At 31.4% G+C, this 18,559-nt stretch overlaps 1 protein-coding gene across 3 annotated transcripts in view; it reads right to left on the reverse strand.

Annotated features, from left to right (window-relative positions):
• The window catches only part of LOC139510093 (contactin-like), a 39,035-nt gene extending 21,452 nt beyond the window's left edge, over positions 1–17,583 (reverse strand). The window contains exons 1-8 of one of the 3 annotated variants that reach the window (XM_071296343.1): positions 17,488–17,583; positions 9,205–9,313; positions 7,120–7,214; positions 5,656–5,741; positions 3,889–4,049; positions 3,330–3,443; positions 2,070–2,399; positions 709–804 (exon numbers count right to left, since the gene is read on the reverse strand). In XM_071296343.1, coding sequence (XP_071152444.1) covers positions 709–804; positions 2,070–2,399; positions 3,330–3,443; positions 3,889–4,049; positions 5,656–5,741; positions 7,120–7,214; positions 9,205–9,265 — 943 coding nt within the window. In that variant the 5' untranslated portion in view covers positions 9,266–9,313; positions 17,488–17,583. Of the gene's footprint in view, positions 1–708; positions 805–2,069; positions 2,400–3,329; positions 3,444–3,888; positions 4,050–5,655; positions 5,742–7,119; positions 7,215–9,204; positions 9,314–9,433; positions 9,670–13,661; positions 13,820–17,487 lie in introns of those variants that run through there. The other 2 variants (XM_071296342.1, XM_071296344.1) reach the window with 2 other exon arrangements.
• Positions 17,584–18,559: the final 976 nt, after the last annotated feature.

The raw sequence follows: 18,559 nt of genomic DNA on the forward strand, positions 1-18,559 counted from the left end.
GTTGTAGAGTTGACTTGAAGTCATTTCGGCTCTTGAAACCCAAAAGGTATAATCAAATTGCACTTCCAGTTTTCTACTAGCTGATCGGCACTACCTGATGAACTTTTAGATTGTTATACATCTTAAAGTAAGTGTCTGATTTGATATTGTCTCGAATATTTTAAAGGTCCGCTCAAACACTTCACACATTTCACACAGTTCTTGTCCATTCGTTTTTGATGCGTTTTGTTATTTGATTTTGCCATGTGATAATTGATTTTCCTCTAAGTTCAGTATTTTTGTGATTTTACTTTTTAAGACCACAAATAACATTATGTTCAAGTCAAGTGTTTTCTACTGAATTGTAAGCCAGACTTTTATTGTACTTGGATATGTCATGCATAGGGTAATGTATATGAAAAAATGGGTAAAATTAGTTAAACACATACAGAGTACTTCGATTGTTTTTAACAACTGTAGTAGCATGTTATTTCTCTTTAATTTAAAAGAATGATAACATCACGACGTTCCTTTCTATATGTTGTTGTAGATAAGTATAAAAAAATTCGATTACTAGTATTTTAAACTGATGTAACTAAGTCCTGTTATAACTATCAATAGCAATAGGAACGGATATAAACAATTCAAATATGTCAATCTATACATTTGAAACCTTCTATATAAAAAGAGTAACATTTCTAGTATTCAATTTCAACTGGATATACCTACCTGGTTTATACGTAGGATGGTTACAGTTCAGATATGTCCCTTTGTATAAAGATACATTAAATCTTCCGGGTACTACGTTTGAGAACTCGTTTAAAACTGAAAACAAATGGATATCATTAGTTATAAAGTTTAAATCATCACTGCAATTTGTATTACATAAGGTTTCATGACTTAACAAAATTTCATTCATACGTTTTTATAACAGACATCTCGAATCCGATATCAACCACATGACTTACGTTTAATACCAATCAGACACACTTATAATTGGTTTTATCCCTGGGTAAAATGACCCGCCCCGTCATATCATTCATAGTTAAATAGCTTGAAATTTGTGCATTCCATTTGTTTTGGCGTACCAATAGTATATTGAGCTCGTACTGACGTCTTAAATCTACCACCTGTCTCAGAGAAGTTCAGATAAAGTAATTCATAGATAATCTGAATAAAGCTTATATTTTTATATACAATATTGAAAATTTACAGAGAATAATATTTCTTTTTTTTGTTTGTTTCTTGCTGCATGTTATTAGTAACCTCGCTGTAAATACACAGAAGGGACACACGTTACCTCGCTGTAAAATACACAGTAGGGACACACGTTACCTCGCTGTAAAATACACAGAAGGGACACACGTTACCTCGCTGTAAAATACACAGAAGGGACACACGTTTTCTTACATATAATATATAAATATTCTTTCAAATCAAAATGATACTTAAAAATGTCTTACGAGTGTAGATTTAGCTTTGAACGCTTAAATACAAAGCATGGAAATGCAATGATGTATAAACGTAGAAAAAAATAAGAGCTAAAGAATGTTTTTAAATTTAGGTTAGGTCAATTTTGCCTGACGGAGTTGGAACATGAATTTATCGGGGGAACAAATAACAAAAAAAAAATAAGCAAAAATACCAAAGTAAATTAAAAAGGTGGAAATCCTTAAATCCAGACAAAATCAAGTGCTCCACCATATCAACCAACGGATCAAATGGGAAACACCTGTAAGATTCCTGACGTTCTACAGGCATGTATTGAAGAACATGCAAGGTTGATCCTGGTCGCATAGCTAATTTAACCTTTAACGCTAATCAGTTTCATTGACAAAATTGAGCTATCAATCCAAATAGACATTGATAAACGTGTAAATAAATTAGGATCCAGTAGCCAAAACTTTGTAAACACAGATCACAGGCATACAAGGAGAGCTGATTTAAAAGTTCAAACAAACATTGAAATAAATCTAACAGATTCCTCCAAAAAAGGTAAAATCGATTTAACTAGGTTTATTACTGATTGCTCTATCCATGCAATATTTGATAAAATACGATATGCTATTTTTATATTTTGTAAAACGTACATCCATGTGTTATCCTAGCAACATTACTCAAAATCGATCCAAACTGGTTTTCGGCTTTACAATGGTAATTGCCACTATAGGCAACTTCTGATGAAACATTTAAGAACGTCAATTTGCCATTGGTTATAACATAATTTCTCGATGCTGTAATAACTGTTTTAGCTGTATTTTCTAATCGGTACCACGTGTAATGAGGCTGTGGGACTCCTACAGCTGCACATTCTAAATTTGGCTCGATAGAATGTGATGTGACGACTAGATTTTGTGGTTGTATCTTCATTGCAGGACCCTTGGGTGCATTTTCATTGTCCGATATCGATGAACCATACGCTAGAAATACAACAGAAATCATTTACAATGTACGTACCGTACCGGCTTACAAATAGGTGAAATAGCATAATTTCAAAATGACAATTTTTATCGAATAAAATAAATGTACAAAATAGTTTGGTCATGTAGTCAAGCCGTCATCGCCAACACGATTAAAGATGTTCATTAATCTGTAATTTTACTGCACTAATCATGTGTATTGGTCAAATACGAAAGTAAAAGGGTGCGTTAAGAAGTTATGAACACATTATGGTGAACCACTAACTTATAAACTTATAAGCAAACTAATTTTGGTTATTTTCTTGTAAAAAGAAGACTAGTATATAAAATAATAGTCAACAATTAATATTCGTATATTATAATCTATAAATATTGTATACATTTGGATATAAGTTTAGTTTGTTTTCAAATATTTTGGCATCGGACATCACTGGAGAAACTTGTACTGTCGAAATGCGCATCTGGTGCATTAAAATTGGTACCGTTAATGTTTTACAAGGTTTGACAAGGTTTGTCAGACTGTAATTAATATATTGTGAGCCTTTTTCTACCTTTCTAGTCTTTTTTTAGATGATCGTTATTAGAGAAAGGGTTACAGCATGATTTATGACAATTATCAAAACCCTCCGAATTATGTTAAGAAATTAAAGGACTTCGATAAGTGCATTTACATTTGTTTATCTTTTCCATTTTCAAAGTAAGGTATTTTCGTCTTATCTTTATAAGCTGTGTGTTAGGATATATATTAAATATCAGTGTTTTATTTTCAATATACTTATATTTTATGATCTTATAATAACAAACAACAAATGCTGATTTCATATGTTATCTCTAAACATGCGATGATCCACAAGACATTAACCAACAAAAAATATAATATATATAATAACGAAAACATTTTAATTATAATCTATTTCATTGCAATCTTACTAAAATCTCGCCCAGTTTCTATGATTCGTGAGACTTCGACGAGCGGTATTTCACATATATAACTAGCCAGTGTATCTTCTGTCACTCTAGACCATTTGTATGAAGACGTTGATCCTAAAAATAAAAATTTAATTGAATAGAAAATGGTCTTCTCTGATTGCAACAATTTTTATTTCAATTTCAAGAAGTCGGATTGTTAAAATAAAAGGTACATAAATGTCTTGAAAATTCAAAATGTTTAGAACAAATTGCTGGCATATTTCTTTCATATTTATATGACAAACTATTTAGTCCTATTTGTATAACAACATTTTCCCGTAATAGTTCATTTTAACCCTTTGCTAATTTGAATGATATGATATTCAAAGAATATTCTTATTGTTTTAGGGATTTTTTTGTGTCAATAATTTTATAAAGAAACGGGGCAAGTGCGAAAAAACAAATTTTTAATGAGATTGTATATGGAATGAAAAAACACATTTTTAAGGCAGTAACGGATTTATGAGTTTGTATTTTAAATGCAAGAACTGATATTTTACATAAATGATGAAGAACAAACCTGAGACAAAATATTTGTATGCAATCCGCATTCCCTGATATGTAGACAGTTTATTGTCTAGGCTGATCCAATATCTATCTTCGTCATTCCCTGCTGTCCCATCGCCCTCCCATATTAACTTCATATCAAAATAAGATCCGCTTGTATACCATACTGATCGTCTAAAAAAGTAAAAAATAAATAAAAATGTATTCATAATGTCTTGAATTTTGTTATTCTGTAGAAATTGATATGTATTGTAGAACCATATTCATGTACCGGTTCTTGACCAACGTAGATACAAGTATCTTGTCTTGGGGAGGGATAAATCCTACTTTGTAAAGGATCACTCTGATTCGAACAAAAAATTATTGATTGACAACATATTTGTTACGTTACTGTTGGCATTCCAATGGGAACAAACTAAGCCCCTCTACTTGCAGACTTGTTTCATTATTATTATGAGGCTGACTTCATGCAGAAACTTCTTAGGAAGAAAGATAAGAAGTTATCAATATCCTTTCACTCTACTTTTCGCTATATAGATAATGTTCTTTCACTAAATAATTCAAAATTTGGTGACTATGTGGAACGCATGTATCCAATCGAGCTAGAGATAAAGGATACTACAGATACAGTTAAGTCGGTCTCATATCTTGACTTACATCTAGAAATTAACAATGAGGGTCGGTTGAAAACAAAACTTTACGACAAGTGAGATGATTTCAGCTTTCCAATTGTGAACTTTCCATTTCTAAGTAGCAACATTCCAGCAGCACCTGCATACGGGGTATATATCTCCCAATTGATACGATATTCCCGTGCTTGCATTTCCTATCATGATTTTCTTGATAGAGGGTTGCTGCTCGCAAGGAAGCTATTAAACCAAGAGTTCCAAATGGTGAAGTTGAAATCATCCCTTCGTAAATTTTACGGACGCCATCACGAGTTGGTTGACCGTTATGGAATAACCGTTTCACAAATGATATCGGATATGTTCCTTACGTCGTAACTACAACCCCCTTCCCTTTCATGAATGTGACCTACCGAATTAGACCATTTACCGGATTTGTTATCACATAAGCAACACGACGGGTGCCGCATGTGGAGCAGGATCTGCTTACCCTTCCGGATCACCTGAGATCACCCCCAGTTTTTTGGTGGGGTTCGTGTTGTTTATTCTTTAGTTTTCTATGTTGTGTCATTGTGCTGTTGTTTGTTTGTCTTTTTCATTTTTAGACATGGCGTTGTCAGTTTGTTTAAGATTTATGAGTTTGACTGTCCCTTTGGTATCTTTCGTCCCTCTTTTCTTGATAAATACGTCAACAGCATTGCTTTACTAGCAGATATTACTTGAAAAACATTTATACAACGTCTAATTACTTGTAATGATAAAAGTACTAAAGTCATCAATGCAACACAGATGTTCCAAAAACACTGTTTTCAATATGTTAAAATATGTTGGACAATTGATATTTCTATTTGCATATAATTATAACAATGTATCAAAAGTCTACACAGGTTACAAAGGCCTGATATAATATTGTAACATGTTTTACGCGGTCTTAGAATTTACATACTAAAGTCGTCATATTTGCAATTTAACCGATTTTGTCATTTTCCTGATTGTAGCAGCATGTTGATTGAGTTTAAATGAGCATGATGGGTGATGCATACAAGGCAGGAGACGTTTAATATGTCAATGCACCCGGTATCTCTCTCTCTCTTTAATCGATTGTTCGAGATTTGAATATCGAAAACAATCGTATTAATGATCTATTTACTTACCCCTGAATGTTATACTGATTTATATTTGATGTTACAAAGTTGTTTTCGTCGTCGTTGTTTACACTTACTAACCCGGCACCTTTAGCCTGGAATGGAACATAGTAATAATATAGTAACGAAGTAATTCAAAACAACACATAACAGGCACCAAGTATACAAAGTTTCCTATTAATGAAACAACAAACTACCGTAAACCAAACAATTTACCTACAATTAAAAAAAAACAATAAAAAAAAACCGCTAATAAATGGACGGACGGAATCACACAAAAGCTCGAAAACGTTATGCGTATCTACTATTTAAGACGGAGTAGAGCTGTTTAGTTTGGCAAAACATTTCGGAATGTTGGTTCTTAAAACCTCTTCCGTCGTGTCGTATTTGGTCGTTTAACGTTTTATTCAACCGCCAACGGTGAGTCGTTTGTAAAATGTTTTCAACAGATATTTCAACACGAATTATAGTCGCGGTTTCATTGAGTGTTAATTTTGCACCCCTATTTACCGACTTGTTTTGTATTCATACAACTACGTTTTCAAGACAAATAAAAGTGAACATCTTCTAAGTCCTAATATTTCACATTTAAATATATTGATTATGTCTGGTTCCTCAATAACCAAAATGTCCGAGAATGCTCAATTTCATATATCCCTGCAAACTTGTGATTACGTATTCATACATTATACTAGAAGGTCTGCTTCTTATCTTGATCTCTCTCTCGATAAAAACACAGATGGGCGACTAAAACATGAATATATGACAAACGCGGTGATAAAAATTTCTGAACAGTAACATACTCACTGATCCATCATTAGGCGTTTACATATCTTTAGTATAACGTTACTCACCGTGCATGTTCATAATACATGAATTGCATTAACAGTAAAGTGCTTCTAACAGAAAACCCTTTCCAACAGAGTTATGAGGAAGAAGACTGAAATCGTCACGTCATGAATCATAAGGTCGAAAGCATGAATTGGCAAACAAATACAATATTTATGTATGAACTCAATAGCGACTAGTTTTCGCCATCTTAGATAACAGAAAAGTCGTGTGAGCTGTTTTTTCCCCGAATATAATAGTTGGACTATGTATGGATTCAAATAGCGACTAGTTTTCGCCATCTTAGATACCAGAAAAGTCGTGTGAGCTGTTTTTTCCCGATTATGATAGTTGAACTATGTATGGATTCAAATAGCGAGGTAGATTTAGCGAAGAAAACGTCTTCCCTGTCGGAGTAATAGCGTGTGGTAAGAGAGAGTAAGCAGATCCTGCTCCTATAGAAGTATCCGTCAAGTTGCTAGTGGTAAGTACACATTCGGACGATTAATGTTATGTAAAAAAAAATGAAAATTGTCAGGATTGTTTTGAATTGGGGTATTCCGTTCCAATAATGCAACCATTATTTAACTGGACATTCGTTCCCTATATTGTCAATAATGTACATTGCTGATTTACTTTACTTACCAAACATGTCTTGTCGGCAACTTCGTAAGACAGTAGGGGATAGAATTTGAATAAATAACAATTACTGTTGAATAGAATCCATTCTAGTGGACATTCTGAAAAAACAATCAATTAATCAAAACAATCTCAGACTTTGATAGCAGATTAATAGAGTAGCAATTGCGAGTTTCTAAATATAAATAAATAAGGTTATAATTATGTATTTTTATAACAACAGGAAGAAATGGATGCGAACAGATGTGTGTCTGGAAGGGTAATATAGATCCTTTTCTGTTAAATGCAATCGTCATGCAAAAAGTAAAATAACTAAAATACCGAACTCCGAGGGGAACAAATAAAAAATGAATTATGAAAGTCTCTAATCAAATGGGAAAATCAAAGGCTCAAACGCATCAAACGAATGGATAATACCTGTCATTTTTCTGACTTGGTAAAATAGTGGAATAAACAAATATCTATATAAAGCATGTGTATTTCAAATATGTAAAACAAGAGGAATATAGCAATTGCTTAAAACGAAAAGATTATTACGATAATTACCTTGATGTCAAAGATCAAATTATAGATGATGTCTTTATGGCAATTGAATTATAAATTATGAGAATATGGAAGGGGTTTTTACTCAGTGTCCAGTTATTTAAAACGTTTGATTTTATCAGTTGTCATGACTTTCTCCATTTTGAATTTGGCTTGGAGTTCAATTTGTTTTGTTTAACTTTTTCTTTTATTGTAAGAATGGATTGGAAGAAATAAAGCAAAGAGATTCAGAACATTGCAGTTAAAGAATTATAAATGACGGAAATAAGGTAGGTGTTTACTTGTTCTGTTGATTGACGGCGTTTGATTTTGTTAGTTTTTATGCAATGTTCCTTTTCGAATATGAATTGGAGTTCAGTATTTTGTTCTGCTTTTTTCTTTATGATTAAAAAAATGGATCGGAAGAAATAAAGCAAATAAATTAAAAACTTAATTGTAAAAAAAAAGAAAGAAATTCCTAATACTGTCGTTGAAAGATGCCCATTCGTAAATTGATAGGAATTGGAAACATAAAATTCATCTCTTAGGTTTAGCTAAAACATGAAGTATACAAAACTGAAAAGATACTACATTTGTCTGATATTTAAAAGCATAACCTCCTGAGCAAATGAGTAACATCAAATCGATTGAGATTATAAGATCCTTGTAGTCATTGTGATCCATGCCTTTGTCGATGCCACTGCTGGTGGACGTTTCGTCCCCGAGGGTATCACCAGCCCAGTAGTCAACATTTCGGTGTTGACGTGTATATCAATAATGTGGTCATTTTTATAAATTTCCTGTTAACAAAACTTTAAATTTTTCGTAAAACTAAGGATTTTCTTAACCCAGGCATAGACTATCTTTTTGGAATTTTGGATCCTCATTGCTCTTCGACTTTGTACTTGTTTGGCTGTATAAATATTTTGAGATGAGCGTCACTGATGAGTCTTATGTAGACGAAACGTGCGTCTGGCGTTCTAAATTATAATCCTGGTACCTTTGATAACTATTTGTCTCTTCAGAATGTACGTATATAAAAAAAAAGTAAAATCACAAAAATACTGAACTGAGAGTAAACTTCCAAACCGAAGTCCCTAATCAAATGGCAAAATCAAATGCTAAAACACATCAAACGAATGGACAACAACTGTCGTATTCCTGACTTGGTACAGGCATTTTCAAATGTAGAAAATGGTGGGTTGAACCTTGTTTTATAGCGCTAAACCTCTCACATGATTGTATGAATGTCGCATCAAGTTCCATTACATTTACAACGATGCGTGAACAAAACAGACATCATAGGTAAAATTGTCAAAATATGGCACAGCAGTCATCACTGTGTTACAATTTCATTTAGAACAAAAATAAACAAATATTTAACTAAAAACACAAAAAGCATCTATTTAACGTTTAATTCTAACCCTAATAATGAACCTTTATTAAAGGGTAAAAGGATGCTAATAGGGGTAGAAGATAATTATGCCACCTAAAACCTTAACATGAATATTTTCTAGTATTTTATAGAACTCTAGATATTGACCTGTATACAGAAACTGTAATAATTACCTGTCAGTGTTTGTGATGCCACTACAGTCACAAAAAACAACAGCGAAAAAGCAACTGACATTGTTTGCTTTGTTACATGTCTGCTTTAGCTGTTATAATTATTATGCACCTGGAATGAAGAAGTCGTTTTTAATTCGATTGAAAAGCTACTGATGTAAAAAAAAAAAATAAAGAAAAAATTAATTGTAATTCAAATCAATTTATGTCTCCAGAAAACCTTTATACTTACCCGTTTTCATTGGATAAATCAGTGTCTTAAAGCAGGAGAAAAACTTGCTGTGCAAGTGTAAACTATACAGCCAATATTTTACATCGAAATGCACTACAAAAGAAATTTCCAGAAGTATGTTACTGCTCAATTGATTTAATGTCTTATGACTTCTTGGACTCTTTTGGTAACAACTTGCGTATCTCTCTATGACTAGTATGCAATGGTCTTTATCTGAAGCAAGAAAGTAGTGCTACTCTGTTGTTTATTTCATCAAAAATTTATTAACTCTATATCTCATAAAAGCAAATAAAATTAGAGCGGCATTATATATAGCTTTAATTTCGCAATTACTGTCTTATAATCAATCCTACCATTTATATTACACATTCAAATAAAGGTTTGGAAATTGAATCTCTACAGTATTTGTATGTTGTTGAGTGTATTACATTTCATTCTATATTTTTTACATTAGCTTTTACGTCACTGTGATTTTTTTAATGAACAACATATCATTGGTGTTACGTAATTTATAATTGAGTAATGGGTACTTTATATGTTTCATGACAATTAGGTACATTTTATTAAACTACCTTGAAAATGATGTAAACATGTAATTGAACCTAGTCAAATCTGCGAAGGAATGGTTTACTTTCTTTGTTGTTATTTTCCATCATGGTATGCTCATAAGAAGGAGATGTACACTTATAAACTAATACCATGTGCTACAATTAATTTAACTAAATACAATGTTGCACACTTTCATGACTTATACAATGTACCGAATGTAGTCTAATTCGGATTAATATTGAGATGTTTGTCCAGTTTTGAGATTTTAAGTAGTAGTTAGAATTTCGGTACCGACATGATTTGTAAAAAAAAACCTGTACACTGCTTGTTATAAACTAATAAGAAACTAGGGTTTCAACTCAATGAGGCGAAGTAGACCTTAGATGGATTAGGCTATTTTGTAGTTACTTTTTGCTCATTTAACGATTCAAATGTTTCAGCTCCAATACATCCGTGGCTCTTAAGTATTCGGCTTTTAGTGTCCCATATAAAGGTTAATACAGTAAAGGATTCGGTCAACTTATCTTTTAAACCCGTACGAAATTATAAGGCGTTTTACGCCTGGAATTAAGGCGTAAACCAGGCGTAAGTGGTAGTTACGTGTCTAGATCCAGGCGTAAGGGAGCAGGAAACGTAAATGTGTAGTCCTTACGGGCGTAGAAAAAAGCAGTAAACCTGACGTAAATTGAAATAAGCAAGGCTTAAGTTTTCTTACGGGCGTAACTTGAAATAAGCAAGGCGTAAATTTTCTTACGGGCGTAAAACTGTTGGTATGGCGTAAATAGAAATACCCATAATGCTTTGTTTAAAGGATCATGTGATTTTTTTTCAAAATTTGGCTCTTTGGTTTTAGTTTGCAAGAGTTAGACACATGGCAGCTTCAATTATATATAGGGATAATTAGCTTGTTTTGTGCTTTTTGGAAGAATCTGAAATTGGAAATACTGAATCAAATAGATTAATGAAAATTGTGAAATAAAAGGAAAGTAGTAATGCATGGTAAATAATAGTAATGTGAGTATAACTAAGTTATTAAGTATTATGTTCTATCAGAAATTTTGAAATCCCAAAACCTTTATCCTTGGATAATAACATTAAAATCTTTTACTTGAAGTTAAATTGCAGTATTATCATTTATATTTTAGTTCAAAAGACAACAATTTTCAAAAACAACTTAGTTAGGATGCTACTTTTATTTCAAGATAAAATAATTGTCATAATTCTTATTTAAACTTAAACTTATTTGAGCCAGTGTCTGCCTAAAATGTATTTATTTCTATATTAGCTTCTTCAATGGTTAATATTTCAAGTTTTTTGTCAAACAATAAGAAATAAAAGCAACAGTACAGAAGTTTGTATCAAATACACAAAAGTACACAGCTATAGGTTAATACAGTCTGAACTAAAATAAGTGTAGTATTAAATAATATTACGCCTGGTTTATTTATTGACCAAGCGTACTCATTTGCATATTACGCCTATTTTTTTGTGAACCAGGCGTACTCATTTAAATATTACGCCTAATGTTACGCCTGGTTTACGCCTAGTTTACGCCTCAGTTACGCCTGGTTTACGCCTGGTTGACGCCTGGACATGCATTTTGTAAACACTGCAATGCCGCCATGATAAAAGTATGATTTTTACGCCTGGTTTCCGTGTCATATACGGGCGTCATAGTTCGTACAGGAAGTATTCTTTAATGAGTTTGATATCGAGATTTTTGTGAATTTTTGAGACTTTATACATAAGCTCCCAAAAATTAACGAAAACCAATAAATCAAAATATTGGTGACTTCTGCAATGATGTAGGTTGGGAAATATTTACAAGAGGGATGATTCTCTGTCGATTTGTCACTTTTGAACAGCGGTAAACTACTGTTGCCTTTATTGAATGGATTGGTTAGATTTAAAAAAAAATAAAAAAAAAAAAAAAAATTTAAAATTTTTTTTAAAAATTTTTTAAAAAAAAGCGGTTAACTATTGTTTCAACATAATAAGATATTAAATAAAACAGGTTTAATTTGCCAAATTCCTTAGACATTAAACCCTTTATCAAATCAGAAAAAAAATGAAATATACGTCGCTGCATAATGCAACTGATAAGGTTAGCATGTATAATGAAGCATTTCTGTGATTATTTTGACATGCCATGAACAAATGTTTTGAATTGGACTTGAAAATGTAATTCTTTTATTGATGTAATGTTTAAGGAAGAAAATAATTTAAAAATTATTTTTGCATAACAATTAATTATTTATATAAAAAATTTTTAAGGCATTTGGCTATATTTGTTTTCCCTTTTGCTAATAAAGCTAATTAACGTTTCTATTGACTTATACATATCTAACTTTAAAAAGTTATGTTTGAGTGATCTTAAGGTTATAATCAGGCAGAACGTTTCGGAAGCACGAAATTTTATACCGCATTATTTTCATTTCCACACACGACACGTCGTTTGTTGACCAACTAGGCAAACAGCGTAGTAATTAATAGTTATCACACAAGGACGCGGTGTGCCAGTGTAAGACCGCCCCGATGGCCGGAGGCCAGAGGGTGATCTTACACTGACACACCAAGTCCGAGTGGGATAACTATTCTACATCCCAGCAGTTTTAAATAGACGAAAACCCATTTACAATTCATAAAATCTAGTTTATAATGCCACAAAACCATTACAATATACTTTATATATTACTATATGATGTATACCCTTTATGACCCCCAAACACGATGAGTAGATATCAAACAATGTCAACTCGCCCCACTGTTCGAAAACAATAAATAACTCCAAAATGTCCAGCAATTGGACATATTGGAATCAAGTTAATTCTTTTGCATGGTCAAGTGCAAGGTTTAGTCAAGTAAAAAATGAGATGTTTTAAACATGATACTTTTTAACTTCATATGTGTGTTCCTCTATATTTAGTTGTCTGTGTACTGTCTTATTATATTGGTTGGTTTGTTTTTTACCGAGGTGCTGTCTGCTTATTTATATTTATGTATTTCCTTGAGTTTTTGGGGAAGGGGATTTCTTTGATTTCTAATGACCCCATCTCTGATACACATAGTCTTTAGAAAATCAGCCGGATATATGAAATTATCGCTCTAGTCATAAATATGAGATTCACATTACAACATTATCAACTGAACCAGATACAATAAAAGATGACGTGCATCAACTAATTAAATTTAGATTTCGGCGCATTTAGTCGGAAAGATAATAAACATAAAAAAAATCTACATGATGAACCCTAACCACTGACTATAGCTTATCTGATGTTTACTTTGGCAAAGTGACGCATGTCATTAGTGGGGCAGGAAGTGCTCGCCCTTCCGGATAACCTGAGACCCTACAGGTATTTGGGAAGGATCTTGTTTAGCGCAGTACTTTAGTCTTTTCTATGTGATTTGCGGGGAAATGTTTGCTAATGTAGTCATGTGTTTTATGGTAAAGTAAGATATATGTTCTTTTTCAATTTATGATTTGTATTGCCCAATATATATTTTCTTACTCTAAAATATAGACATAAATAAATAAATAATTTTTAAAAAAATAATTAAAAAGAAATTAAAAGAAATATTTATTTTTTTTAAATAAATAATAAAAAATAAATAAAAAATAAATAAATAAATTTATAGATAAATAAATAAATAAATTTATAGATAAATGAATACATACATTTATTTATTAATCAATCAGTAAGACTTCCAAATTATTCCAATTATGCTATTTAACTTCAAGCTTTTGATTCAAATATGAACATCCAGTCCTTGATCTATGATGAAACAATTTAACCTTTCTCGATCAACTATTGGTTTACTATAAGACGCCCCAGTAATATCATACCTCTTTAAACTTAATAAAACATAATAGTTAGTAAACAAGTTAAAAATAAATATTTAATTATAAAAATGCTTATTTTCCTTTCAGATTAGTTTTTTCTAGTATCGCAGCAGGTATCACACGGGTAATTAAATACTTTACTTTACATGTTATACAGTTTCATACAATACAAGTGATACCTAGTTTCTCATTTATAATTCACAGTTACTGTTTTGGAGTTATCTGTCAATGAACAAAGGTTAGAAAGGGAAGAATTTAACACTTGAAAGTATTTAATTAGCATAAATCTCAGTTTACATAGGATATGAATGAATACTGGTTTAAAGCAGTACTGGGATGTACGTTGTTTAATTCCTAACAAATCACATAACCGGATTGAATAATTCTTTAAATGCTTATTTTTTCTGCAGTGATCAGTCTGGTTGAAACCAGAACCTTACATAACGCGAATTTCTTTTGGTGATTTGAGCTAGAAAAAAAATATAAGTAAAGATTTCAAGGTTCTAAGTCAGTGACTTTTCTTAGGAATTTATTTTCTTTTGGTGATTTGAGAAGTTTAAAGCTAACAACATTTAGTGAAGATTTCAATGTTTTAACTGTGTATAGTTTGATATACAATGTCAATGACTTTTCTTTGGAATTTATCTACAGTTTGCAAATGCAATCTTGGGAATAAAGATAATTAGTATTGTGAGGGGTCAAAATGAATTTGGAATTATATTTCCTTTTAGTATTGTGTAAATAAAGGATTTTTTTCGCTCTACCTTATGATGGAACTATCATGCTTATCGTCTCTCATAAATCTGTACAGATTTGGCTTATGTATACAAAATGTATCTTTTATAAATGTATTGTGTAATTTTATACAAGGTGAGACGTAAATAAAATATTGAATTGAATTGAATTGAATAGCTTAACATGATGTTAATTACAATAAGCATTAAGAAAATGACAGTTTGACAAACTCCATAAACATCTGTCTATAAGTTGGCCAGTACATGCCTTTTCGTTATATGCATCGTTGTGTTGCTGTTTTATTACGTATACCCTGCGTCATTTTTATTAATTTGCAAAACTTGATAGTGGAAATTTTAGAAAAAAAAAATATCTCCATGCATGTGTGAAAGTGAGAACAATTAATTTTGTTAATGGTGTTTAATCTTCGAACATTTTTTTCTTTGGAATATCATACCTGGCAAAGGGTCAATACAAATGTATTTTGCCTTATTTATTCTTATATACTAAGAAATTGTGTATCTAAATAGACCATTCCTTGATGTCCTTGGTGTATGTATATATATAAGGTAATTATATGAAATGTTTACTGAAATTTTAAAAAGATAGCAAAGTTTGTATTTGGTTTAACTTGTATTGCACCTCATTTTTCTTTTTGTTTTACTTTTGATTTGGTAGAACATACATTACTGCAATGTTTTCGTCATTGTAATTAATTGTTTTGTGTTTTCATTGGGATGGTGTGTCCAATCCCTTCAGCTATTCTTGCAATAAAATATATTTAAACTTTATCACGAGGAGAGGGAAAAGTTATATGATGACATTGTTAATATTATACCATGTTTTTGCAATTTAGATAATTTTGATAAATTTAAATATTTAATGAACTGTTCGGAGACTGATGTTCTCACCAGATTTCTTATATATATAGACAAATGTATTTTGATTAGACATTCATCAGTGGGAATAATTGCATAATATTGAAATGTGAGTTTTGTCTCTTGCTTGTTATAAGTGTCAAAATTGTTGTCTGTTATGTTTTATTTTTGTTTTGTATATGTTTTTTTGTATATGTGTTTATGTGTTTCAGCGATGATCCTTTTGTACTGGATTTTATACTGAATAAAATTAGTTAGTTAGTTAGTTAGTTAGTTTAAACTTAATAAATAAAAAAACTAAAAAAAGCTAATAGTTTATTCAGAAAAATATATTTGCAAATGAATATTCTTATCTGTTAAAAGGTAATCTCTGTAATCAATTCGTAACAGGTAAAAAAGTAAACAAGAGAATTATTTTACCTTTAAACAGTTACATTCCAACAAACGAAATTTTACACTGAAATTCTTTTAATAAGCATTTCAACTAAATATGGGATATGAATATTAGAAAAAAATATATAGTTAAGTCGACAAAACTCAACGCTCAACGAGCTCTTTTTTTGATAATGATAGCCTTGGAGAATGAGGCGTGTTCAATGTTTTTGTCGGTGTGTGCACCACCCTCCCAATACCTGGGACAGCGCTACATAATTAGTAACTGAAATATTCAAATGGCTTATCACTTAAGATCGAGAACCGATTTAAAAGTGCACGCAGTTTCTAAAACCTAGTCAAACCCATTACAAGTTATACATGGATCAAGTTTCACAAGACTTTAAAATCAATCTGCTTATCGAAATGTCTGTCAGTTACATTATAAGTATAAACGTTAGGCTGGGCACAAACCAATTTTCCTTTACAAAATTATTCATGAAATTATTGCAGTCTTTATCTAACAATAGACAATAGAACCAGGCAGGTCAAAACTCTGGCGGAGAGTTTCGTTGGTAATTATATCGCATCTTATTTTTACACTCATCGTGTTTGTACTTTATGGTTTTTGGGGGGCAGCTTGGTCTGACTTATATTAATTTTATGATTCCAAATTTTTAAAACATTTTTTTTTCTCCAGAAGGGTAATAAATAAAAATGTATTCACTGAAAACCCCCAATTGGTTCAATCCAGAGACATTTATATGTCTATCTCTGGTTCATCACTGTTAACAATGGTTACTGAGACAATGAACGGTGTTTCTAAATTTTCTGATTGACTTTATTTAATTACTTCAATACATTGAAATGGAAGAAAACAAAATCTTTAATTTTCGGCTCTCACTTGACACCATTTGCGAGTATGGTCTTGAGAAACGATGATAGTCCGTCGGAAGATGGACGATAAATGGTAGGCCCGTGTTAAGAAAGAGCAATTATAACTCTTGCACGTAAAACACACCCTTGTAGATTTCGAAAAAGAGCAGGCTAATGCCGCTACAAGGCAGCACTCGCACCCGCAAAGTGAAAATGGAGTAATATAAGTTGCAATAACTTGTTTACCAATCCACTATAAATAAATATGATTAAACTAATAAAATCTTTGTAATACTTTAATATTTATGATAACATTATTTTCCAATATTAATGATAACATTATTTTCCAATATTAATGATTATTTTCGTTCATTTAATAAAGAGATCATGAATTTTTAAGATTGCGTCGGAAATCATAATTTCATAATAACAATAATAGATCTCTTAAGATTAGTAAACTATAGAATACATTGAGTTTTGAGGAATATCGTGATGAATTTCGTTATCTGTGTTTATAAACTGTAATCTTGTCACTGTTTTCTACTATATAGTTCAATAAGCCAGTATAAGCTGTATAATATCAGATTAATATAAAACTGCATTATATTATTTTCACTATATAGTAATGCTGAGCGCCGAATTAAAAAAGGTAAATTCAAACGTCTTTTGAAATAAAGAACAATTGAACCAGGAAAAAATCCCATTTAAAACGTATAGAGTACAGTTGATATGTCTTTGTAATTAGACTTTGTAATATCTATCAAAACTATAAGACATTAGAAATGTATTTGTGTAATTACCTTTCTGTTTTCCTGAATGGTTTCCTGTTTGAAAATATCTCTTGCGCATTCTTTGCTTCCGTTGTGTTATTAGATTTAGCTACAGTTAGTGCCTGTTGTTATGTTACACAATTATAGTGCTACTCTTTTTTTTGGGCGGGATTTTTTCCCCACATAGAATACATGTATGAAAATCACTGCATTACTTTGTAATAAAACTCGTTTTATTTAAACAAAATGTAACGAGTTGAAATAATACTATTCAAAACCGAAAGGTTAAACACTTAAAACATCAACAAAAAGAGAATACGACAGAGGTTTAAATTTAGAAAGCCTAATGATTCGTTTGCTCGTAAAAAAAACCCGAAATCGAAGGACCATCTCGAAAGACCAACATTAAATATATTGTCTAGTCTTAAGTTAAAACATTAGTTGCAAATTTAGAGTGAAACTCCTTCTTCCCTTTCTTCATTGTTACCTGAATAATCAATGAATGAAAACTGAATTAAAAAAACTGATGTCAATATAAAATAGAAACCTCTAAAAATAATTCTCTTACCTCTTATTTTTTAAAATGCTAATTAATAAACATCATACCCAATATCACTAAACGTACCTGACGACAAACCAGTCCTGTAGATACTCCGTTCCTATCAACCATGATATGTGTATAACCTCTGATAAAATTGACCAGTACTGTCATAGGAATTTTTATCTAAACCTGATAACAGTAGCTGATTACACACTGATCTGCCTTATTTAGTCATATATGTTAACATAATGACAAGGTTATATACAATAAATATCTCCACTCGTAAGACGTATAAAATAATACGAAAACTGAGCCTAAAACCAAACGTGAGAGTTCTTGGAGTCTACATGCCAATATTTGAATAAAGAAAGAGAAAGGTTATAACCTCAACTTGTGATGGAAAACAGATATTTATATAAACAGATGTGGAATGAAATGTTGTGACAATAATGTACTATTTAGATTGAATTTAAACGTATATACATGTAAACATGGTATCAGATGTAATGATCAGTGATTATAATCGGTAACCAGCTTACTGTGAAGTTACTCCTATATTGA

The sequence above is a fragment of the Mytilus edulis genome, chromosome 2 (assembly GCF_963676685.1).
Source record: "Mytilus edulis chromosome 2, xbMytEdul2.2, whole genome shotgun sequence".
NCBI lineage: Eukaryota > Metazoa > Mollusca > Bivalvia > Mytilida > Mytilidae > Mytilus > Mytilus edulis.